Source organism: Drosophila hydei, unplaced genomic scaffold (genome assembly GCF_003285905.1).
Source record: "Drosophila hydei strain 15085-1641.00,03,60 unplaced genomic scaffold, DhydRS2 tig00000131-arrow-arrow-pilon, whole genome shotgun sequence".
Classification (NCBI taxonomy): domain Eukaryota; kingdom Metazoa; phylum Arthropoda; class Insecta; order Diptera; family Drosophilidae; genus Drosophila; species Drosophila hydei.
In genome coordinates, this window is record NW_022045671.1 from 634,359 (window position 1) to 658,845 (window position 24,487).

Sequence of the window (24,487 nt, forward strand, 5' to 3'; positions counted from 1 at the left end):
AATGAATTTGTGAATATTTAAAGATGTTTTTAATTTTATTTTTTGTCACGTTTTTAATAATCATACCGTTTATATTTACTTATTTACATTTATGATTTCAATTTGTCAACTGCCTTTGATTTTTTTATTTTTTTTTTTTATTTTCTTTCTTAACACTAAGACTTCGGGTTCCAGTTTTTTGTCACTTGTTTCTTCATCTTTTTGTAAAAAACACGCTCTTTATATAATTGTAGTTGCTGTCGCTTAACTACATATATATATATATATATATATATATATATATGTATATATATTATATATATATAGTTTGTTTTGTTTGGGTTGAAGTTGGTGTTGTTTCAGAGACGGAAACGGAAGTTTACGAATCGCATCTTAACCGATTAACAACATAAACTATTTTATTTTTTCATAAGTTGTGTTTCTTTTTGTTTTTTTTCTTGCCTAGATAACCGTTATGCAGCGCCAACAAAATATAGTTGCACTTAAAAAATTGTCTAAACAAATGATTCCATTTAACATATATATTATGTAGATATATAGTTTTCTGTTTTGCGCTATTTCTTTGTTTTACGTCGTCTCGCTTTAACATGTTCTTTACAATTTCACAACATAATTATTACATAATTATCGTTTAGTTTTCTGTTTTTCGTTTTCTTTGTTTTATAAATACGTATGTATAATATTTATTTATGTTTATAAAAGCGCATCATATATTAGAAAATAAAATAGGAAAAAAACGAAAATACAGTGCAAATTTACAAATTATGTTTGCTATTGTTTGTTTTGTTTTCTTCTTCATTCTATTGTGTGTTGCAACCGAACAGCTCTTCATGGTGTTTTTTCTTTTTAAATGTTTTTACCCGACTGGCTTTTTTAATTGTTTTATTATTATATTTATATAATATGTATAATTTGGGTTCTAAAATTTGACAAATCAACAAAAATTAATTTAAGAGTTAATTTAAGAAAAAAAAATAAAGGAAACTAGATAACTAAAATTTTATAAGACTTGCGCATCTTCTTTTTGTTCTTCTTATACTTGTTGCTGTTGACCAGAGCGCAGGCTCATAAGAAAACAAAAACTTATATATGTATATATATTATATAATGATGATTTCCAAAAAGTTCTTTTCCGTCAATCCGTTTGTAGTAGTGTTGTATAACTGTTTGCAGTCTGTCGTTCTGCTAAGTCGTCTCATCTCTTGCTATCGTTGTGTTTTAACTCTCCTCTCTAGCTCAGTCGGCAGCGCTGCGTCGGCGCACCAACTTGTAGCGACTGCGTCGCAAATGCGGCGAAGCGGCAGGGACTGTGTCTGCGACGCCGACTGTGCTACTGCTGCTGTTATTGTTGTTGCTATTACAGTCAATGCTGGTATGACAGTTAGTTTTGCACATATGCCATTTGCTCGGCGCGTTGCATGTGTACTGTCCGGCAACGCTAGCCGCTGCTGTTGTTGTTGCCGTTTCTGCTGCTGCCGATGCTGATGCTAGTGTGGGGCTGCGAACAAACCGATATTTGTTGAGTAGTCTTTGTTGTTTTTGCTGCTGCTGCTGCTGCTGCCGCCGTCGCTGCAGATCATTACAAAATGGCTGCTGGCGCTCATGTAGCCGACTGCTGCGTCGCTGCAAGCTGAACTTCGCCATTGGCGAGTACTGTCTAGGCGGGCAGCTCGCCGTTGTCCTTGTCGCCGTCCTGTGTGCTTCTTGTTGCTGCTGCTGCCCAATGTCACAAGTAGTCGTCGTTGTGGTGTTGTCGTTGTACCACAGTTGCTGCCGTTCCGTCGCCACAGTTCCACTTTCACTTCCCAGTCCGTGTCCCATTGTTGTCAATTGTTGTCCCGTTGTGTCATCGTTGGCGGCGGCGGCTGCTGCTGCTGCTGCGCCAATTTCCATTTCTACCGCGGCGGCAGTCGACGCGCCGGAGGGCGTATCTTCCGGCGAGGATTCTGCATGGCGCTGCCAGCGTTTGGTGGATTGAAACTGTCAAAAGGGATTGCGATTAGCTGAGGTTTTTTTTATGGTTTCATACATAAAACGCGCACGCCGCTGCATACAGTGAGTGACGCAGAGAGAAAGAGAAAGAGATCACATATAGCAGCATAGCCATTTGAAATAAACGAATGCTTTTGCTGCACTCTCTTGCATACACACATTCATACGCACACACATTTAGTTTAGCACATGACATACACACACACGCGCGCGCACACATGTATTTTGAATGATCAACATATGACATATAGACATTTACAATTTGTATGTGCATTACAAAATAAAACAATTCTTTTTGTTTTTGTTAAATGAGAAACATAGAAGTGCCTTAAAAAAATATTTAAAACGTATGCAATGCAAAAACTTGTAACGGTTAATAATGCATTTGTTATTTTTTGTATCAGTATTAAATCAACTGGTATACATATGTGTGTTTGGATATATATATTTGTGTGTGTGTGTGTGTGTGTGTGTTGTGTTGTGTTTCAATTCAACATTAGGCCAAATTAAACAAAAACACTCTTTCTCTTCCGTTCTAGCACACATTCTCTGCTCACTCTGATCTGTTTTACAGCAGATGTTAATGTTGCCATCTCTGTCACACTACTTACGCGAATATATTGGCTGGCGCGGGCGAACCGGCATTAAATTGGAACGGAGCGGCGTTTGGCGTTGACTGCAAAAAGATATTTGAGGGGAGAGGGGGGTTTTCGTTTTTAAAGCGTTTTTAAAGCGTTTTTAAATTTTAACAATTTTTTTGTTGTAATTAACTGGATTTTGTTTGTTTGTAGCTGTTCGTGAGCGCAAATGAAAATGTAAAAGGAAATATGCAAATAATTTTGCACTTAGTTCTTCCCTTTTGTGTTTTATTCGGTTGTCAACAGATTGCACTTCATTTGTTGCTGTTCAACACTATTTGGGAAATATATATATATAAATACTTATATATATATTTTCTGTATGTAAGTAGTAGGTGGTATGTACACATGTATATGTGAATTGATGTGATTGGTCTACTTAAATAAAAGCTTTTAATGGAATAACTGTAAATGCAAGAATGTAATGTTTGCTTGTGTGTGAAAGAGTGAGGGGAAATGGGTAGAGGGGAATTTCCTGTGTAAGTGTTATGTTAATTGAAAAGCTTATTTAAGGCTTGTCAAACATAGCGACTGATCATGCAGATATGAGAGAATAACCAACAACAATTATATTTATACACATGAAGAATATTACTTGTTAAATAGCAGTGTGCAGAATGGATTTAAAAGCATGCAGTATGAAAATTGATAAACTTATGGTATTTTGCAAAAATTAACTAAATACTTCTACATTAATAATAATAAAAAATACAATAGATATTTAATAAATAGAAAAATACATTCAGATATATATATATAAATATATATATATACACATTGATATTTAGTGATATATATTTATATATATATATATTAATGTATCTTAATCACGTTACTGTCCACGTTTTTTAGTTTACCTGCATTTGCTGCGCTGAGGCGGTAAAATTGAACATTTGATTATTGGCTGCTGGCATCATGGATGATGATGTTCCAGCATCCGCTGATGGCCCAGTGGCCCCAAATTGGAAAAGTCGTTCCGTTCTTGGAAATAACTTCAATGGGCCAACCGTTTAAATAGTAGTAGTAGTAATAATTGGAATAGTAGTAGGTGGTATTAATTGGTTGGTAGTTGCAGCACAGCACAGCACAGCGCAGTAGTAGTAGTAGTAGTAGTAGTAGTAGGTAGTAGTAGTAATAGTAGTATATGATAGCAAAAAATAGGTAAGAATCGCAAATTCGTGCCCGTGCCCGTGCCCCCCCCCAATAGGGTATACAGTTTACATAATTTTTTGTAGCGGTTTGGGTGGAGTACAATTGAATACATTTTGATTTTTTTCGGGGGGTTTCCAACAGTACATAGAGATAGAGAGAGCCGGACAACAATCAACAATGGAAGAGAAATAAAAAAAATAAAGACAAGAAAAATAATATAAGTACAAAATAAAAATATTACGTTTATCGCTGAGACTAAACTTATGGCGTGAAAGCTTCTGTCACCGATAAAAATCGATAACATAGGCAAACACGCACAATTAACGACATTTAACAACACTGCCGAAAATGCATGCAAATTAATTGTAGACAATATATATATATATATATATTAAAAAAAAAAAAACAGCCACTAACAGCAACAATATAATTGCAAATATTTATATATATATACATATATATATATATATATATATATATATATATATAAATATATATATAATAAATACATAAAATAGATATATATATATTTAGTTTACTTAAAACCATTTACTACGAGTGTTGCCTGGCTGTAGCTTATATATATATATAGATTTTTCTTGGTAAATATTTTTAGTGCTTTTAACTTACATCGCGGTTGCCCGCATTGCCAGCAGTTGCTGAATTCGCCGAAAAGTTAAATGCCGATGTCTGCGGTGCCACTTCCGTAAAGTTGAACGCTGGCTTTGGCAGCGCGCTGCTGCTGCCGCCCGCAGCGGCGGCGGCGGCATTCGAGCCAAAATTGAATACGCCGCTTGCAGGCTAAGCACAATAACAGTTATCAGTTGCTGTTAACATTTCAATAATCTTCGTGCACTTACCGTAGTTGCTGGAGCAAAATTAAATGCCACTTTAGGTGCTGTTGCGCCTGTTGCTGCGCCTGTTATATTTGATGTTGCTGCTGGTGGCTTGTTGCTGGAGCTAAATATGTTTGTTAGCGGCGAAGTAATGCTGCTGCCGCCGCTGTTTGCTGCAGCCGTGCTCGCACCGAACGGACTATTCAGATTGCCAAAGACCGTGGATATTGGCCCATTTCCGCTGCTGTTGCCAGCATTGGGCTGCGCCGCTGCTGCTGTTGCTGTTCCGGTTGTTGTCGGCGCTGCTGCTGCTGCTGCTGACATGCCAAATGGCGAACTGACCGCCAGCGGTTGCATTGCATTTGTAGTTTTTGTTCCAAACAAGTAGCTGCTGCCGCTGCCGCTGCCGCTGCCGCTGCCAAAAATGTGCAACGGTGCGGTTGTTCCAGCACTTGTGGCAGGACTATTGGCAAAAGGAGTTGCTGCTGCAAATGGAGTGGCTGCTTTCGATGTTGTTGCTGTGGGCCACCCAAAGTTGCTTGCTGTTGTTGTTGTTGCCGCTGTGTTGCTAGTTGCTGCTCCCAGATTGCCAGCTGTCGATGTTGCCGCCGGCCTGGGTCCACCAAAACTAAATGTTGATGAACTCGCAAAGCTGCTGTTGATGTTGTTGTTGTTGGCATTGGCATTGGCGCTAATGTTACTGACGCTGCCAAAGGTGAACAGCGGTGTGTTGCTGCTGGTCGGTGTACTAAAGCTGTTGCTGCTGCTGCTTTTAACTGCTGCAATGGAGCCAAAGATTCCGCTGCTTCCTGTTGCTGCTGGTGATGCTGCAATTGTTGTTGTCGCTGTTGATGTTGTTGCTGGCGAGCCAAAGAAGAAATTGTTGGTGTTGCTGCTGGTGGTGCTGCTGCTGCTGCTCAAGGTAGTTGTTGGTGGTTTTGCAGCTGCTTGACTGCCGAAGACAAATGTTGGCGCTGTTGAGGCGGCCGCAAAGCTAGCCGTTGTAGCAACTATTGCTGGTGACCCAAAGCTTGGTATAGACGCAGCTGTTGCTGTTGCTGTTACTGTTGGTGTCTGTGCGCCAAAGAGCACTGATGTTGTCTTTGTTACTGCTGCTAACTGTGATACGCTGCTGCTGCTGCTGCTAACGATATTGTTGCTGTTGTTGCTGCCGAAACTGAACATAGGTGTTGATGGCTTAAAGGTGCTGCTGCTGCCGGTGCCTGGCGTACTGATGCTGCTGCTGCTGGAAACGACAGCTGTACTTGGCGCAAAGCCGCCCAAATTGAACAAACTGGTGACTGCGGGCTTCGCTTCGGCCACGTTTGCCGATGTTGTTGTTGCTGCAATGTTGCTGCTGCCAAATGAAAATGTTGCTGGTGTTGTTGCTGGCGTAACTGTCGCAGCTGTTGCCGTAAACAAACCCAGCCCGCTGCTGGTTGTTACCGTTGCAGCATTGCTCTTTTTTTCCAACTGTTGCTGCTGTGCTGTTGCTTGCGCGCCAAATTTAAAGCCAACTGTTTTAAAAGCTGTGTCTGCGCCAAATTTAAAAGTATTTAGATTTGTAGTTGTTGTTGCGTTGATTGACGTTGTGGTTGGTGCTGCCGTTGTTGTTGCATATGATGCTGATAGTGGCTTGTTGCTATCGGCCACGTCGTTTCCAGCTGTTGCTGCTGCTGCTGCAAAGCCAAATTTGAACTGCGGGGCAGCTGGAGCAACACTGGTTGTTGCTGTTCCTGACGTAGTTGTTGTTGCCGCTGTTGCTTTAGCTGGGAAGCCAAACATAAACTTGGGCACATCCGAAGTGCCGGTTGTTTCAGCACTTGCACCTGGCTTCAGTTGCTCACAGCAAATGCATTTGTTGCGGCTAATATCGTTCTGTGCCATGCATGCCTCACAATTCCAGCTGCTCGACTTTTGTGCCGCAATCAGTTGTTGAAAGCCGGCATCTGCTTTCGGCTGCTCAACAGCTGTTGCAGCCCCAGCTGCTGCAAAACCAAATTTGAAGCTGCAACTGTTGTTGTTGGCAACGCTGCTGTTGCTACTGTTGGTGTTGCTGCTGCTCTTCGGATTGGGTGTCTGGCAGGCAAGGCATTCATTGAGACTGGCCGGATTCATGATCATGCAACTGCCACATTCCCACATATTGGCCGGGCGCTTGAAGGCATCACCGAAGCCCGTGGTAAAACTGTTGCTGTTGTTGTTGTTGCTACTGCCAAAGCTGCTGCTGCTGTTGCTAACGCTGTTGCTCACAATATTGGACATACACACCGGTGTGGCATTGCTGTTTGTTTTGCGCGGCGTCTCGCATGCAATGCACTTGTCACTCTCATCCTTGTTCGACAACATGCACGCGTTGCACTCCCAATTGCTGGCTGGTTGTTTGAAGCGAGCTCCAAAGCCGCTGAAGCCCAGCGGAACAGAGCCACCCGTTGGCGCTGGTGCTGCTGCGGGTGCTACTTTTGCCTTTGGCTTGGGCGTCTCGCAGGCAGCACATTTCTGCAACTCCTGCTTGTTGCGCAACATACATGCCTCGCACTCCCATTCGCTGACGGCTTTCTTGAACTGATCCCCAAATCCAGCTGCTACCAATGGAGCTGATGTAACTGTTGTTGATGCTGCTGCTGTAGACTTGGGCAACTTGTAATCGTTGCTGTTGTTGGTTGTTTCGCCATTAACCTGCAGCGATTTGGGCGTTGCAGACATCAGCGACTCATCCAAGTCAAGGGGCGCCGAGAATCTATATAACATTTGTTTTTTAACACGTTTTTGGGGTAGTGCAGACGCCGTGGTAGGTTCAGCGCATGCAAGCGGCATCGGTGTTGCAAATAGAAAACGACGGCGACGACTGTTGTTGCTGCCGACGCCGCTGTTGTTGTTGAGCTTGAGTTGCTTGTGTGTCTGTTGCTGAGCAGATGCAGTTGCAGTTGTTAATCCGCTGGGCGGCGAAATAATTAAATCGAATTTCGGCTCATTGGCCATCAACGGAAAACGTATATTGGGCAAATCGAGTGGCGCTGGCGGCAACTGTTGTTCCTCCGCATTGCGCGCATCCTTGCGCAGCTGATGGGACAGACGCGAACGCATCTTATTCGTATGACTCTGGCTGCCCGAGCACATTGTGCTGGTATTGGAACTGTTAGCTGCCAAATTTGCAGTCTGCTGTTGACGGTGTATCAACTGTTGCTCCTCCAACTGCTTGGCATCGATTAAAGCACGCGTACTAGGCGCCACACGATTCAAGCGACGACGTTTGAGTAATTGCAGCATGGTCGGCACCAACAACTTGGAGCTATCATCGAAGTCAGCAACAGAGCTGTTGCGATTGTTGTTGCTGCTGCTGCCAATTAAATGATTGGGATAGGCATAGGGTTTGCTACTGTTGTTGCTGCTGCTGGCTAAATGTCTGGAGTTGCGCTGCAATTTGTGTTCACGCAGCGTGCTGCCCATTTTCTGAGCATCCATTAGAGGCGTTCGATGATTCTCAAGTAGATTGAGTATACGTTGAGCTGTCAACGATAGACCAGGCACATTGGCGGCGCTGCTATCGTTGACAGCGCCAATCGAGCTCAGATTGGCACGGGGACGCATCTCGAGGGGCTTCATGCCATAGCTGCCACCATTGTTGCCGATAGTTAGTTGTCTTCCCATTAACAATGGATTGCTGCTGCTGCAGACGCTATCGCTATTCGATGGCGCCGGCGAGCTGCCGCCCGAATTGATAAAGTTTGGCAAATTGCCTTGACTAAAGCAACGATTGTTTGCCGAACTGCCGCCAAAGGCGGTGGGTCCCTGATAAAATGGTGAATTTCCAGATATGATGCTGCTGCTGGTGCTTAACAGTCGGCTATCGCTCAGTGCCGATGTGCTGCCATATATTGAGGCGTTGAAACGGCGACGATGATTTAGTGAGTTGAGCGATAATGTTGAATTATGATGATGTTGATGCTGCTGCAGCATTGATGAGGCGGAATTTCTATTGAACACCGATTTGCGGCTCTGTAAGTTACCATAAAATAATGAGTTGCTATTGCTATTGTTGTTGTTGCTGATGATGTTGTTGTTGTTGTGCATACGTCCAGCCGCCTGGCTCTCATTACTCTCGCATTCAGATTGAGAATCTGTGCTACGTTTAGTCAGTTTTATATTATTATTATTATTATTATTGTTGTTATTGTTTGTCTGCTGCTGCTGCTCCTCGTTGGGTGCCTCCTCGCTGATGGTCTGATAGCTGCGCCAGTTGGGCATTAAGCCGCGATGACCCAGCAGCGATTGTCGCTTATAACTGGGCAGCGCCGTCTCGCGACGTTCAGTCATTGGCGCAATATTCAATGAGCGTCGCGAACTGCACCAATGCAAGATTATGAGATTAGCATTTGAGATTTCAATTGTGATATATTACGAAAACTTACCTCATTGGCAAATCACCGCTGGTGGCAACAGCCGCTTCGCTGATGCTGTTGATGTTAGTGCTGCTGCTGTTGCCACCGGACGAGGTGGACATGAAGTTGTAGGCGGGCTCACGCTGACGCTGGTTTCCGTAGAGGTTCAAATGCGTTGAAAAGCGATTCGGTGTAATGTGGCTGCGCACCGCATCGCTAACAGCGGGCGTTGAGGAATGCAGCTGGGGGCGACGACGCTGCTGTGCATTAAACTGAGGACTAATCGTATTTTCAATCGGCTGCAAGCGAAGCAAAATTAAATCAATTATAGCTTAAAAGTTATCAAAAATATAGTAATAAATAGTCACAGTTATCGATTAACTTGAATTGTCATATAATTATCAACTAACTTCAATCGATTACAAACTGCTTGGCAAAAGAGCCAGCAGAATTTGCAAACTAAGGTATTTGAATAGACAACGTAACTGCAGTTAGCTTTGCATCGATATGCAACATATATCGATAACGATAACTTACCTCCATACGCTTGCGCTTTTGTAGCGGCTGTGCCGTACTACTGCGAAAATTAACACTGCGATTTGCCTGCTGCGTTCGATAGTTGTTTTGCTGTGCACCATCATCGATCTCGTCCTCTTCCTCTTCCTCGCCCTCTTCATCCTCGTCATCGTCGTCGTCGTCATCTTCGCTTGCGATCAATTGACGTTTACGCAATAAATTAACATTATATTCGCTGCGACGCGTCTGCTCATCCTCGCCGGCCAGATCGTGTTCGGCTATATTATCGGCCAGCTGGACTTCTTCTTCATTAAGATCCTGCGCACTAGTACCATCATCAACGGTATTATCGGGCGCATCATCTGGTTCCAATTGTATGCGACGTCGACTGCGTTTCGGTTTAATTTGTGTTGTCAACAAGGTGCTACCATTGTGCTGAGCCGTCGACTGTTGCATTTGCGAGGACGAGGATTCTTGTGCCGCTGTGCCTGCGGCATTGTTATGTAGATCAGCAGTGGGTGAGAACCATTTGCTTAGTGAATCCGGAAGTATGCTAGAGACGCGCAATTTTACTTTGCCCATGATGGACTGCAGAAGGGATGGAAGGCAATGATTATATGAGAGGGAAGTGCAAAGACAGCTGCAGCTGTACTTACATTATTATTGTTGTTGGTTTTACTGCTGCTGCTGCTGCCGCTGCTACTACTGCTAGTGTTGTTGTTGGCGCCTTCATCAGTAAGTCTCAGTGGAGTGCGCGGCTGCGAAGAATCAGTTTGTTGTTGCTGCTGCTGTTGTTGTTGGCCATCCTCAAATGCGGACATCATTGGATTTTAGCCGGCCCCCCGTACACGCACAAAATGCAACACTGCATACACGCATACAATCACACGACAAACTAAAGAGAAAAGAATAAAATTAAAATTAAGGACGGTCACACTGCAATTCCGCGTGAGCGTCTCTGTGTGTGCATGTGTGTGTGTGTCAAATGCGAGTCTTTGTGTACGTGTGTATTTCTTTTCTCAATGTGTGTGAGTGTCACGATGAGATTCCAACACACGCGGCGCTCTCTCTCTACTATAGCTCAAATTTAGCGGTTTCTGCTTCTGGACCAACACCAGTTTGCACTTTGGCGCCACGATCGCAGAGTTTTTTTTATTTTTAATTTTTTTTGTTTCGTTAATTTTGTTTAACACTAAAAATGGTTGGCCTTGCTTTGAGTATGAACGAGAATTTTGTTGCTTGAACTATTTATAACGAGTTCCAATTTTTTTTGTTAGTAATTAATTTGGCAATTCACTTTTTATTCAATTTTTTTTATTTATTTATATACTTATGTATATAATATGAGCCACGCATCCGTTTGCACACACACTTACCCCTCCCCTCCCCTAAATGATGGGCTGTTATTGCTTTATTAGCGCATTTCACGCCGCGCGCGCCTCTTTTGTCTGTTTTACGCAGTCTTTGGCCTCTCTTCCACGCTTTTTTGATTGCTGAACATAGAATTATTTCTTTTCTTTTTTTATGTCTTGCCTTTTTTGCTCTTTCGCAATTCGTAGTTTTTTTATTGCACACACACACACACATAAACTGACTTCAACGTCGCGTTGCGGTCGAACTGTGCGTCGCCGTCGTCGTACTTTGCATTCGGCCCAACAAAAAAAACGCACCACGCACGTACTCAATTTAATTTGTAAGCGCACAAAGCTTGGGCATTTGACTCATTTGTCATTTATTGTTTAGCACATACATATTGTGAATTTATCGTTTAACTAATTAAATTGTTTAATTCGCACACTAAAAAATAAACTGAGGGCGAAAAAAAGCACGATTTGGAAAACGCGTGTGTGCCAGGGGCAACGAGTAGCGGATAATCATTGAACGAGTGACGAGTGACGAGAAATAAAATGGCGCCGATATCTCTGCGTGCGGCAATTTGCGTTAGCTGCATTACACAACAGTGTTGTAAATTTAACCAACTATCGTCAAAAAGCGCGCTTCGATTATTTCAAAGTTTTAATTTGTGTACAATCATTTTGCTAAGAGTAATTTTTCTGTAAGTATAAAAAGCAATTTGTACTTAATGATTAATGGTCATAGCCGCGTTTGACAACTTTCGGACATCTATGAATGTTTATTTAGTGACACGTCGATAGTTATTGCACAATTTACGAAAACGATATTTAGTATTTCGCTTCATTTATAAACGATACAATTATTAACATTGTTGTTTTACATCGCGAGCATGATATATAATTTTCTGGCTTATATAAACAATTTTTGTAGTCATGCTCCGATAGATATTGCTCAGTATATAATTTAAGATATACGGTATATCGTTTATGCTGTAATCGATACTTAATGAAAGAACGCATAACTAAAATTTCAACAGCTTTTGCTTGCCTCTATCGATATCGATATACTCAGACTTACTGAAATCGATAGCGCGATTTATTTAATACGATCTTAAGATTTATACTTTTGCCACTTAACGTTGCGCGCGTCGTCAGTTCGGTCGTGTTTCTCTAAATTCTATTTTTGTACTCGCAATCCTATCAAGATGTCCAAGCCCGCGTACAAAGTTGGTGAGTTATAAATAAAATCAGCGCATCCTAATGCCGGCAAATGTGCACACGGACACACATACGCATGTTTTTTTTCTTTTTGCAATATGCATGCGCACATGTTGTCAGAGGTTAAAGCACGTTGTGTTAATCGTTGTTTATATTGTGTGCGAATTATATCTTATCTTTGTCTACCTTCTAGCCGATATCAGTCTCGCTGAATGGGGTCGCAAAGCGATTATCATTGCGGAGAACGAGATGCCCGGTCTGATGGCGTGCCGCAAGAAATACGGCCCATCGAAAATCCTAAAGGGCGCCCGCATCACCGGCTGCCTCCACATGACCGTCCAAACGGCCGTGCTCATCGAGACCTTGGTCGAGCTGGGCGCTGAGGTAAGTCTAGAATCGATGCTAGCTCTGTTACTATGTGCTTGTCGTCCTTATCGAAAATCGAACAAATAACAATACCGAAATTTCTATTTTTCACGCTTGGGGGTCGCGCGTGAGTTCAAGGCGCATCGCTGATAACGAACAAGAAACAAATAATCTCTGGAGGGATCATTAGGGGTCACAGCACAAGAACCAGAACCCATTGATATGCTAAGTTGTTTACTTCCATATGTAAATTCATTGCTTTGTCGTCATAAGATGTGAAGGCATATTCGATCTTAATCAAGATTTTCTTTATCAACAATTCCGTTTCCGTCCAAATATGTTCACTTTGGTGTCATAGATGATAATATTAATAGCTCTGATTATGGCAATTTCGTCACAAATTTTGTAGGAAGGTTTCTTTAAGCTATATTACAAGCCTAAAACTATATCTTTCACGCTTTAAATATTCCCTCACTCTATTAGGTGCAATGGTCGAGCTGTAACATATTCAGCACACAGGATCATGCGGCAGCAGCAATTGCTGCCACTGGAGTGCCAGTGTATGCGTGGAAGGGTGAAACCGATGAGGAATACATGTGGTGCATTGAACAGACGCTCGTCTTTCCCAGTGGCGAGCCGCTGAATATGATTTTGGATGATGGCGGTGATCTGACCAACTTGGTGCATGAACGCTTCCCCGAGTATCTGAAAGGTATCAAGGGTCTCAGCGAGGAGACCACCACCGGTGTGCACAATCTGTACAAAATGTTCAAGGAGGGTCGACTGGGCGTACCAGCGATCAATGTCAACGATTCAGTGACCAAGGTGAAATCTCTTGGATTGATTTGATTGATTCATCTTATTCAATGTCCATCTGTCTCTTTTATGCAGAGCAAATTCGATAATCTGTATGGCTGCCGGGAATCTCTAATTGATGGCATTAAGCGTGCCACGGATGTCATGATTGCGGGCAAGGTTTGCTGTGTGGCTGGCTATGGAGATGTGGGCAAAGGCTGCGCACAGGCTCTGAAAGGATTCGGTGGCCGCGTGATTATCACCGAAATCGATCCGATTAATGCGCTGCAGGCAGCGATGGAGGGTTACGAGGTAACCACTATGGAGGAGGCCAGCAAGGAGGCCTCTATCTATGTTACCACCACCGGCTGTCGGGACATTATCACATCGACGCATCTGCTCAATATGCCAGACGATTCGATTGTGTGCAACATTGGACATTTCGATTGCGAGATCGATGTCGATTGGCTAAACAAAAATGCCAAGGAGAAGGTGAATGTTAAGCCGCAAGTGGATCGCTATACGATGGCCAATGGCAACCACATTATCCTGTTGGCCGAGGGTCGTTTGGTCAATTTGGGCTGCGCCCATGGCCATCCCAGCTTTGTGATGTCCAACTCATTCACCAACCAGGTGCTCGCCCAGATCGAGCTGTGGACCAAGTCCAGCCAGTATGCAGTCGGCGTGCATGTGCTGCCCAAGCTGCTCGACGAGGAGGTGGCCAGCCTACATTTGGAAAAGCTGGGAGTGAAGCTCACCAAGCTAACAGAAAAACAGGCCAGCTACTTGGGTGTGCCCCAGACGGGGCCCTTCAAGCCCGACCACTATAGATACTAACACGCCAAACACTCCGCCATCGATTGACGGCGTTTTGCGATCATGTGTTATACGTTATTGCATTTATCCTAAGATCCAATAAAATCAAAAACTGAAGGAATTTACTCACTTTTTGTAATTCAATATTTCACGTCGATTTCTTTTTAATTTAATTAATCCAATCTACTTAATATGGGGAAAGCGTTGATTGACTCCTAATGAACATCTAGAATAGGGGGATTACAAAGTAATTATAAAATTGCTAATTCAGTTTAAATGAATTTTATAAAACTTTTTCAACAATTTGGCATTTTTGTTCATATAAAAGGAAACATTTCCTTAATAAATATAAAACAGGAACGGGGTATGCATGGGAGTATTTTGGTTTATATAAGATATAATAATTAAAAGTTAGGCATTTACTCACTTTCATTTAAAATTCAGCGTATCGCTATTGAGGGATGTGTTTTTAGTTTTTTTTCTTTTAATCTTGCTTGATCACTCGTCGTACAAATTGGTATTAATGTGAATATATAGAGTCGAATACATATTATATTGCCTAAGCTTTGTGTGGAATTGGAATGTTAAATTGAAGCCTACTCAGTTTTAGGATCTGAGCGATTTGAGTTCTTAATGAAATTAATATTTGCTTTTTAGGTCAGCTTTTGTTTTGACATATATAGATATTTAAATATTAGTTTAGAAGTAACTCCTAGCTGAACTTCAATTAACATCCTAGTTTTGGTATTTTTACAATACTGGCTCGCATCTCAAAAACTAAGTATATCATCCAGTGTTAATTAATTTCAGAAAGCAGTTTGAAAAAAGAAAACAGCGCTTAAAGTGACGGATCGGCTTGTTATGCACTAGCTCTCTTTGTCTCTCTTCCGCACTCTTTGAATCGCATACCATACTTGCACGCACACACAAGCTCGCACACACACACATAGTTACTTTTGCACGCTAGAGAGCACACACAGGCACACTTCTTTGTTGACAACCTGTGTGAATATAACTGTTATTACTTTATGTATGTACGCTTTGCTTTGCGCTTTGCAAGGGCGCCGTCAGAAGGGAGGCAGGCTTATATCATATTCTATATAACTATAAAGTGTAAAGAAGTGTCCTTTTTATTTATTATTTTGTCTTGAGCATAACTCGCTATCGTAAGCAGAGTTTCACCCCTGTTGTCGTTCAACCTACGTGCATGGCGCTATCTGCCGTTGTTGTGATTCTGTGCGCTTAACACGCTCTCACAGCAAAAGAGTAGTTAGAGCTGTTTCACACCTCATCTAGCTCTCTCTCCCACTCTCTTTATTGGTACCATTTACGTTTGTCGCTGTAAATAACTGCACAGACTTTCATTGCAGTACCAACATACACACGGTACGCATTTAGTGTTTTTTACTTCATAATTTATTGACAACTTGTTGAGTGCGCGATTACGAAATAAGATTTGCTTGCATTTGCAATTCATTCACTAGTGGATTGCAATGTATGTCAAAAACGTTTGCCTGTTTCTGGCACTGATGCTGGGCCAACAGGTGTTGCCCAGTGCCAGTTGGCAGGCGCGCTTTGAGCCTGCGCTGCTCCAGCTGGAAATGGAACGCAGTCACACAGTGCATCTAACACTGTCGGACATAACAGATGAACTGCAGTTGGTGAAAGGTCGCTACAGCTTCCGCCTGCAAAGTACAGATGCTCAGCTAGCCAGCGTGCCGGCTGAAAATTCTAGCATATCTATGGAGGAAGTTCAACACAATCTCTGGAATGGAAGCATACGTATCGATGCATACTTTCTTGGCGAGGCCAAGATCCAAGTGCGGCTCCACGATGCAGTCACAAATACCAGCTCTGCGCCACAAAATGCTGCCAGCAATGATAGCACGCTGCTGGTGCAGGTTGTGCGACCGCAGCGGATCATCGATCACGTTTTTGTCGGCTCCATCATCTTGCTTATGTCCCTGGTTTATATCAATTTTGGTGCTGCACTCAACGTGGATGTACTGCAGGGCTTGATCACACGCCCAATCGGGCCCTGCATTGGTTTCATCACCCAGGTGCTGGGCATGCCGCTCCTTAGCTATGCTTTGGGTGTCTTTATTTTTCCCGATTCGCCGGCCATGCAGTTGGGCCTGTTCTTCACGGGCATCGCACCGAGCGGTGGTGCATCCAACACTTGGTCAGCGGTGCTAAGCGCCAATATAAATCTCTCTGTGCTAATGACCACTGTCAGCAATGTGGCTGCCTTTGCCACGATGCCGTTGTGGGTCTTTACGCTGGGTCAATTAATTTTCGAGCGTGCTGGCATGGTGCTGCCCTATGGCAAGATCGCCAGCTACTGTGCCGCGTTGATTGTGCCATTGCTTATCGGATTGGCCATACAACGCTGGCTGCCACGCTTGACTCAAGTGCTGGTCCGCCTGCTGAAGCCCATCTCTGCATGCCTTATACTCTTTATTGTGATCTTTGCGATTATCACCAACTTTTACCTGTTTCAGCTATTCTCCTGGCAGGTGAGTAACTAATTGATATATAACTCAATTTGTAAGCAATTGTTTTTGTTTTTAGATCGCCTTGGCGGGTTTGGCTCTTCCCGGACTTGGCTATGCGGTTGCCTGGCTGGCGGCCAAGCTGTTGAACCAAAGTGCTTCTGACTCATTGACCATTGCTATTGAGACGGGCATCCAGAACACGGGCATTGCGATATTCTTTTTGCGCACCACCTTGGAACAGCCGCAGGCAGATCTGACCACAGTGGTGCCGGTGTCGGTGGCCATTATGACACCGCTCCCGTTGCTGGGCATATACCTATATCAACGCTGTTTTCGTCAGAAAATTGGGGAAACCACAGCCGCCGAGCATCAGCGCATTGTCTAAAAGAATATAGGGCATAGAAACAACCACTTCGCTTCCAGTTTTCTATATGTTCTTGCAAGAATGTGCAATTGTTTACAACATAGTTGTAGATTATATATATATATATATATATATATATATATAAATATTTGATAGATTATATTTCGTATTGAACACAATTTGAAATCTGTAAATCTGTTGCAAGGAACACGAGAGTTTAATCAGAGTACTCGATACCTAACAGCGATATCGATAACAAGACCGGTTCTATAAATGGTTTTGTACTTGTTTACTTCAACGTTATTTTAGCTAACAACGATATCGATAACAAACCAGTTTTATAAATGGTTTTACATGGGTTTACTTCAACGTTTTTTTTTTTAGATAAATTACATTTCTTATTTTGATAATTTGAACAGCAAATCTCTGTGTTAAAGGCATTTAAGTATATCAAGTACTGCGAAACACAACAGACAGTATTGTAACTCGACGTTAAAGCTTAAACTAAGAATTGAATAACTGGCGTGGGGCTGCCAACGGTTTTAAGCCTTTGAGCGATAGTCAAGATAATTGTGCACTTATTTGAATGTGTAGAAAACAGGCTCATGCTGTTGTTCAGCACCTTCGGTGGCCAAAGCTTGGAATATTTTAAGCACACCATATATGGTGTGCGGACTTAACTGCAATTTGTTAAACTCGATCATGATGCGTAGATAGTTAACCGGACCGCTGCTCAGGTCAATGCTACTTAACATATTTGGCATCAAATTAAAATAATTGATGACACAAAAGACACGCTGCAGATCCTGTGCACAGATGCTGGCCACATAGCTTGGCTCCAGACGCTTCTGGGTCAGAAATTCGCGCAATGGCACACAAAATTCGCGTGCCGCTTGCTCCAGACTCAGCCTTGAAATCTCTTGCATCATTTGTATCAGTTCCACAGAGATGAGCGAATGCTCATCATTGGGACTTTTGCCCAAGTATGCTTCAATTAGCTTCACCTGCCACACATCGTTGTTGTTGGCCATCTGCTTGGTGACATGCTGCAGAGAAAAGACAATGCTTTAAATGAAGATGAATAATCAACACACACTTACATCGTAGAGCGTTAGGTATACGGGCAACAGATGCATACGATCCTTGACCACTGCATTGTAGAATAGAAGCATCAATTGATGCCGCTTGCTCAGCTCCGCATAGCTGAGATCCGTGCCCTTCGTGTCCAGAAAGCGACTGAGAAAGGGCTTCACCAGCCGTTCGCTGGCAAACTGCTGTAAATCATTCACATCCACCTGCCAGCAAATGCTTTGCTCCATGGTCAACGTTTGCGCTAGCATGCTCTTCAAACGATCCGGATCCTCTAGATGTGATAGGCGTCCAGTTCGTTTCTTTATATCAATAGGAGCACTTAGCTCCAATGCCTTTTCTAGCTGATGCCAATTACGCGAGCGTTCAAAGCAGATCGGCCAATAGTTCTCATCATCTACAATGACCTGCTGAAGCGTACGCAACTCTGGCAAAATGCAAGGAGCAATGGGAAGGCGGCGCAGCTTCGTAGAGCCCACCTCCAATACCGAAATGTTGCACAAGCAGAGCTGATGAGTGTCTATGTCGCGTGGCAGGAATAGACGCGGCTCCACGGACAACACATAGAGATGACGCAGCGCCTGCAAATGATATCTGAAAGAGCGCACACAATTTCAATATATATAAATATATATATATATATAGAGACCACCCACCGATTGTCGTTGCTGTGTATGGGAAACTTGGGGAAGAAGGCACAGACCAGAGATGCAATGGACTCTGGTGTTTTGGCAATGGTAAAGCGGCCGGCGCCCAGGAACAGCAGTCCGAGCGACATATGTATTGCCATATGAGAGCCATAGGTTATATGCGGATATTGGGGGCCAACGCGTGATCTTAAGAACCGGATTATGCGCAAGATTTCACAATTGCCAGAGCCGGCAAAGACCAACGATATGGATATGAGCAGCACCATCAAACAGCTCTCGATGGTGGTTCGACCGGCACACTCGCCCATCGATGTGCCCGGAAAACTGAGGAATTCCTTGATGACAGTGCGCAAAGTGGTGAAGGCCACTGGATGCTCACTGCCTGCATACTTCAAGCCAATGCAAAAGGCCGCACCAGCCAAGATATTACAATAGGCTTGCCTGCCAGTAGAAGTATTTATAGTCTTTATATCAATAGTTAGGGAATTAGGATTTGCTTACGTAATGGCTTCGTAATCCACGTCGCTATCCTCGGGTGGCTCATCTTCGCGCGTGGGCAGACGCAGATGTGGCCGCAGGGCCTGTGGAAATTGGGCCTGGAACCAATCGTTGTCCGGCTGCACCTGCTGCCAAAGTATCAAGCCACGTGCAATGGTGCGCAACAGAAGGAAATCAGGTCTAACCATATCTAGCAGATAGCGCGAATTCGGCGGCTGCATCCATTCAGCAATTGCCGTATTGCCCGAATCGAAGAACATCAGACCCAGTGCCAAGGTAGCACCCGGTGCGGTGACATCGATATTAACGCTATCACCTTCGCGCACCTGAAACGAGGCTAGGCGATATTTCTCCTTCTGCGAGCCGCCAATGGGTCGCTTAACGCCGCCGACCATATAATAATGCAGCGTATCCGGCAGCTGCAGATCACGCAATCCAGCTGGAGATTCCCCCTGACCCAGTGTAACTAGTCCAAGTGCCAGACCGGCAGTCATTGCATAGGATTCACGTTCCACGCTATTCTCCATCTCAGGACCAGGAGGACGTCCAATTTCTTGGAGCAGCACCTCAGCTATATGCCGCTTCGCCGAGCCCTGATAGAGCAGGCCAATGCCCATCAGAGCAGCCACTTGAGTACTTTGTGGTATGTCCAGCTCCATGGCTGTGGCCGGCAGCAGCGCCTCCAGGTGGACACTCAGCAATTTGGTTGTCTTGGTGTCCATGCTGCCGCGATGCGCTGCCGAGATGCCAAGTAGCAGGCCAACGCTGGTCATCTCATCACATTTGACCAAATACTTGTAGACGCTCATAAAGGACAGCGACTTGAGATGCCCATTGAGGCCGAGGGCCATTAGGAATCCCGCATGCTCCAAGGCATTGTTCGCCTGCGTCTTTGGCTTGTTGTAGACAATCCATGTGGAATCGATATCTAACGCTTGTGGCGAGATCTTTAGCCCGGTGGCGACGCCATTATGGAATGATGGCCACATGTGCATATTGGCCGGAAACTCAATCTGTTGCATCTCAATGGTGGTGCCCTTAACTGGCTCACGGCCCACCAAACAGAGCTTGGGCATGGGCATATTGTCGCTTGGCCGCGGCATTAGGGTGCGTAAAGTGAACATGCCACGGCCCAGGGGCAGCGTCATGGTGCGTGCACATAGCGCGAATAATTGTTTCTCCTGCTCCTCGATGAATTCGTGATCGCTGGTGCCTGGCGATTGTTGCACCTCAATCGCAACTGGATCGGCGCTGTTGAGTAGACGACGCACCTCCTCGACGCGCATGTCGTCGGGAAAGCGTAAACGCAAAAGCTTCGTGTCCATATTGTCCATGCCATCGTGTCGCAGCTGGTCGGACTCTGGCTCCGGCATCGGCCACTCCCCGCTGCTTGGCGCAATGCGTGGCGACAGCGAATCTTCCTTGTAGACACGTCCACAATGCGGCTGACCCAGTGTGGTTTCGAGAAAGGGTAATTGGGCATGCGCAGCCAGTTCAGGTCGCAGTATCAGCTCGTAGGTGGCCATGCTGCTGCCCATGGGCGGCATGAGACGCGCCTGTTCCAGCGCCTCAGCAATGACCAAATGCACCGCAGCAGGCAGACGTTCGATATCACGTCTGGTCAGCTGCATGCACAGCAACAGCTCCAGCACCTGATGACAGCGCGGCACATCCGCCGAGATGCTGCGCTTGGGGCGTTTGGCAAAGTTCGATTGGACTGCGTCAAAGATCTCGAGCAGTTGCCACCAGTGCTTGAGCTTGCTTTGGCCGTGCATTATCAGCGAGACGAGCTGAACCAGATTCCGGCTGCGCTCATTGATGCACTCCAAATAGCTAAGCGGCGGCACCTCCTGTCTGTCCAATAGAACATGCTCCAGCTGCACATACACACTGGGTGCTGGCATTCGGAGCAGCTCCTGGTAGAGCATCAAAGCTCCATGGTCGCTGTTCATCATGGTTAGCTTGGTTGTCTTATGCGTCAGCTCTGGAAAGTCCAGATGATAGTGCATTATGTAACTATCGAGTTGCATGTCAATTGCCAGTTGATGCAGAAACTGTAAAAATCCAAATCCTTTTATATATAATCCTGCAGTCGCATAATGTACTCACCGATGCCAGATAGATGAGCGCACTCTGAAAGACCGAATCAAGTTTGAGGTCCTCGTAGAGCATATGCATCCCATAGAATATGGCTGGCAGCATACGAAACAATGGAGCTGTCACATCCACGCTGTAGGCGTGCGCCGGATCGGAGGGACAGGCGGATAATGCAGTCTGCAGCAACATAAACTCCCAATCATCATCAGTGTAGGACTCGCAATCGTTGTACTTGCGTCGCTTCTTCGGCTCATCCTGTGCGGCGCCCGCAAACGTATGCAATGGCGGTGTGGCACAGCGTGCATAGGACTCGTCCACATCGACTGTCTCATCACCTGACATCGCTGTTGTTGTCGTCGTCGTCGCCGTGCCCATGCAGCCCATCAGGCCCAGCAGGGTGCTGCGAAATAGCTGCCACTCCTGCTCGATGCTGTAGTCCTGCGAACCAGGCGGATTGCGTGCACTATACCAACGTATGATAAAGTGCAAGAACTGTGTGGAATTAAGGACTTGGCGCAACGCAGCTATGCAGCGCGTGATAAGGCGTGTATCGTTGAGCAGCGGCAAAGCAATGCGCAGCATCCGCCCAGTGGCATAAACCAATGTCAATCGATTGCCAGCGGGATCACGCAACGCTTTGCATATGTTGTGAGCCTGTCGTTGGGTATAGGACATGGGCTGCGGATGTATGGGCGAGAGCATGTGCAGCTCCAGCTCCTCATCGAAGGCATTCAGATCGGATGCCGCCTTCGTGGGCAACAGGCTGCTGCGACGCACCTCGACAAAGGAACTGTTGGCTATTTTAAGCTGTGCCGTTGCCGTCGTTGCTTGCAGCGGCGTATGCGGAGTGGGGGTTGTTGTCGGCGTGGGCGTGGCAATGTGAATAGTCTGTGGCGCAGTAGTTAACTGTGGTGTTATGTGCACTTTGGAGATGAGCACAGTGCCCGTATAGAGTATAAGATTGCCACCAGGATCCAGTACAGCTATCATATGCATGCGCTGCAAGCCGACTGCATCCTTGGCGGGCAGTGTAGACGCCAATGTGGACAATTGCATTTCGCTGGTGTCGTAGCCATTGATCAGCACCATTTGCAAGCGGCAGCTGCGTGCGAGCAAATAGCACAAATACGTCTGACCCACCAGATCCGTGTGGATAAAGGCACGCGTCGCCATCTCGCAGAACTCACGTTGCCTGCAAATGGAATGGAATGAATGTGGGCAGCTGAGCTGGTTGAAGAGTTATGTATTGACTTACGTGCCGTATGTATTCTCTGTCCAGATGTGTTCCAAGCACATCTCCGGCTCAATGGGCTTGGCCGGTTTAACGTGCGTTATCTTGCGCATATCCTTAACGGACACCGAATGCTGGCTAATGCTGTTCTGTAGCTGGCTGAGGGGTGCACCCAGCGAGGCACGACTGCAAGTCAGACTGGTTGGGTAATGCGTCATATTAAGCAGAATGAGCTACTCACTTGGATTGACCCAGCACACCGCTAAACGATTGCGACTGACTGAGGCCATATTTCGAGAAATTAAGCGGGGGCGTTGCTGGATTGTTGCGTCCCAGAAACGAGGTGGTGCTCAGCTTTGAAGTGGCTGCAAACCAAACCAAACCAACAAGAAAATAAGTTTATACCTTCAGATGGAAATTAATCTAATCTAGAGAGGATCGCCTACCACCCGTCAGTTTGGTGGAGCTGAAGCTGTGCAAGGTGCTTGAGCCCGGTGTAGTGCGATTTCCCTGCAGCGTTTGGCTGAGCAGCTCCTGCTGCTGCTGGCTCACATAATTCACCTCCTCGGACGTCACTTTACGCAGCCGGGCAACAAAATGCTTGCAGAACTTTGCATCGTAGATCAGCACCAGATCCGACTCTTCGGCTGTGAAGACAATACTGTATTCGGGTTCGGTCATGTAGCCCTTTGAGTTCGTGGCTGTCTTATGCACAACCGGGCAAGCTTCGTGCAGGGGATGCGACATGGAGAATAGGCGTGGCATTGGTATGGACAAATGGGAGACGAGCGCATTGCTAGATTCCTTTTCCAGCAGTAGGCCATGTGTTGTTTGCCACAGATGCGAAACGGGAAAATCGAGATTAGCCAGAAAGTCGTCGCCATCATCGCAGTAGACGCGCAACGCATCCTGATCCACCACACAAATGGCTGTTAGCTTGTCCTCCGGTTGGACAGCGGCGCGCAGCTGAGCCAAGCGGCCACGTACAAAGTTACGATTTAGGAAACAGGCAAACTTCACTGGTGTATCACAGGTGAAGCACATGCGCCGTTGCACGCCATCGTCATCATCATTCAGTCCCTGCGTCCATATAACCGTATGCTTGTTCACATACAACTCCTCCTCGTTGTTCACAATGTAATCGCACATGGGATCCTCGCGACGGTGCTTAATGGGCTCCAGCAACTCCTGCGGCAGCGATGTTAATTGCGTGGCAGCCGCGGCATTGGGTCCACACTTCTTAGTCTGCTCGATTAATTGCTGACGGCGCTGTCCGCGCTCATAGCTGGCGTCGTAGTCATCGTAGATTTCGCGTATGCACCAGAATTCTTGCGGTTCTTCGGTAGCGGCAGAGATGTTAACATTTTGCAATCGCTGCAATAGCAAATGCTCGGCAGGCAAATATTTGGGTAATGGCGGTTCTGTGGGGCCTGGATGATCCTCTGCCGCCTGACGACCGCGAGGAATGAACTCCTGTGGCGGCTCTGCGACGGCAATCATCTCATTGCATGCATCCAGATTTGCGGGTTTCTTTCTTGGACAGACAGTCGCACACTTCACACAGAATTAGATACAATCGAAAATGTTTGATATATAATTAGGAACTATAACTAAAATGCCGGCTCAGTTGTCGTCGCGCCGGCAAATTTGTATTACCAATATTATCGCTATCGAAATTGCATGTGACATCAATATTGATATCGATGAACAAAAGCAGTTTATTAATTCGTTAAATATTTTAGCTGCCAGAGGTAAAGAACATTGAAGTGAAAAGGAGATACAACTCTACTTTTCATTTAGTTTTTTTTTTTTTGCAAGTATTCCGAATAAAATTACATCACATCAAAATATTGCAAATAATACAATTTATTACTTAAATAAAAAAACAAAAATAAAAATTAACCGCCAAAATAAAAAATACTAAAATCGAAACACTTCATCGATTGTGCACAGCTGTTCTGTGCTCATATCGAAGAGCTTGCGACATTGAATCGTGA

General features: G+C 45.0%; 4 protein-coding genes across 4 annotated transcripts; 2 read left to right on the top strand and 2 right to left on the bottom strand.

Annotated features, from left to right (window-relative positions):
• Nucleotides 1-944: 944 nt before the first annotated feature.
• On the bottom strand, nt 945-11,394 carry LOC111598334 (nuclear pore complex protein Nup153). The gene is made up of 9 exons (XM_023313536.2): nt 10,893-11,394; nt 10,173-10,411; nt 9,538-10,104; nt 9,031-9,299; nt 4,643-8,963; nt 4,413-4,583; nt 3,488-3,622; nt 2,604-2,668; nt 945-1,980 (listed from the first exon to the last, which is right to left on the bottom strand). Exons 2-9 carry the CDS (start codon nt 10,335-10,337, stop codon nt 1,896-1,898), a joined length of 5,778 nt encoding a protein of 1,925 aa, XP_023169304.2. The 5' UTR covers nt 10,338-10,411; nt 10,893-11,394; the 3' UTR covers nt 945-1,895.
• Nucleotides 11,395-11,949: 555 nt separating this feature from the next.
• Nucleotides 11,950-14,200, top strand: LOC111598333 (adenosylhomocysteinase). Its single transcript, XM_023313535.2, has 4 exons — nt 11,950-12,101; nt 12,283-12,473; nt 12,939-13,280; nt 13,347-14,200. Exons 1-4 carry the CDS (start codon nt 12,077-12,079, stop codon nt 14,085-14,087), a joined length of 1,299 nt encoding a protein of 432 aa, XP_023169303.1. The 5' UTR covers nt 11,950-12,076; the 3' UTR covers nt 14,088-14,200.
• Nucleotides 14,201-15,243: 1,043 nt separating this feature from the next.
• LOC111598289 (uncharacterized sodium-dependent transporter YocS) lies at nt 15,244-17,019 on the top strand. Its single transcript, XM_023313472.2, has 2 exons — nt 15,244-16,582; nt 16,638-17,019. The coding sequence occupies exons 1-2, from the start codon at nt 15,560-15,562 to the stop codon at nt 16,944-16,946; spliced, it is 1,332 nt and encodes a 443-aa protein (XP_023169240.1). The 5' UTR covers nt 15,244-15,559; the 3' UTR covers nt 16,947-17,019.
• A 232-nt stretch (nt 17,020-17,251) lies between these two features.
• LOC111598271 (anaphase-promoting complex subunit 1) lies at nt 17,252-24,184 on the bottom strand. The gene is made up of 8 exons (XM_023313448.2): nt 22,937-24,184; nt 22,732-22,855; nt 22,515-22,676; nt 21,272-22,451; nt 19,166-21,216; nt 18,671-19,105; nt 18,026-18,608; nt 17,252-17,971 (listed from the first exon to the last, which is right to left on the bottom strand). Exons 1-8 carry the CDS (start codon nt 23,988-23,990, stop codon nt 17,504-17,506), a joined length of 6,057 nt encoding a protein of 2,018 aa, XP_023169216.2. The 5' UTR covers nt 23,991-24,184; the 3' UTR covers nt 17,252-17,503.
• Nucleotides 24,185-24,487: the final 303 nt, after the last annotated feature.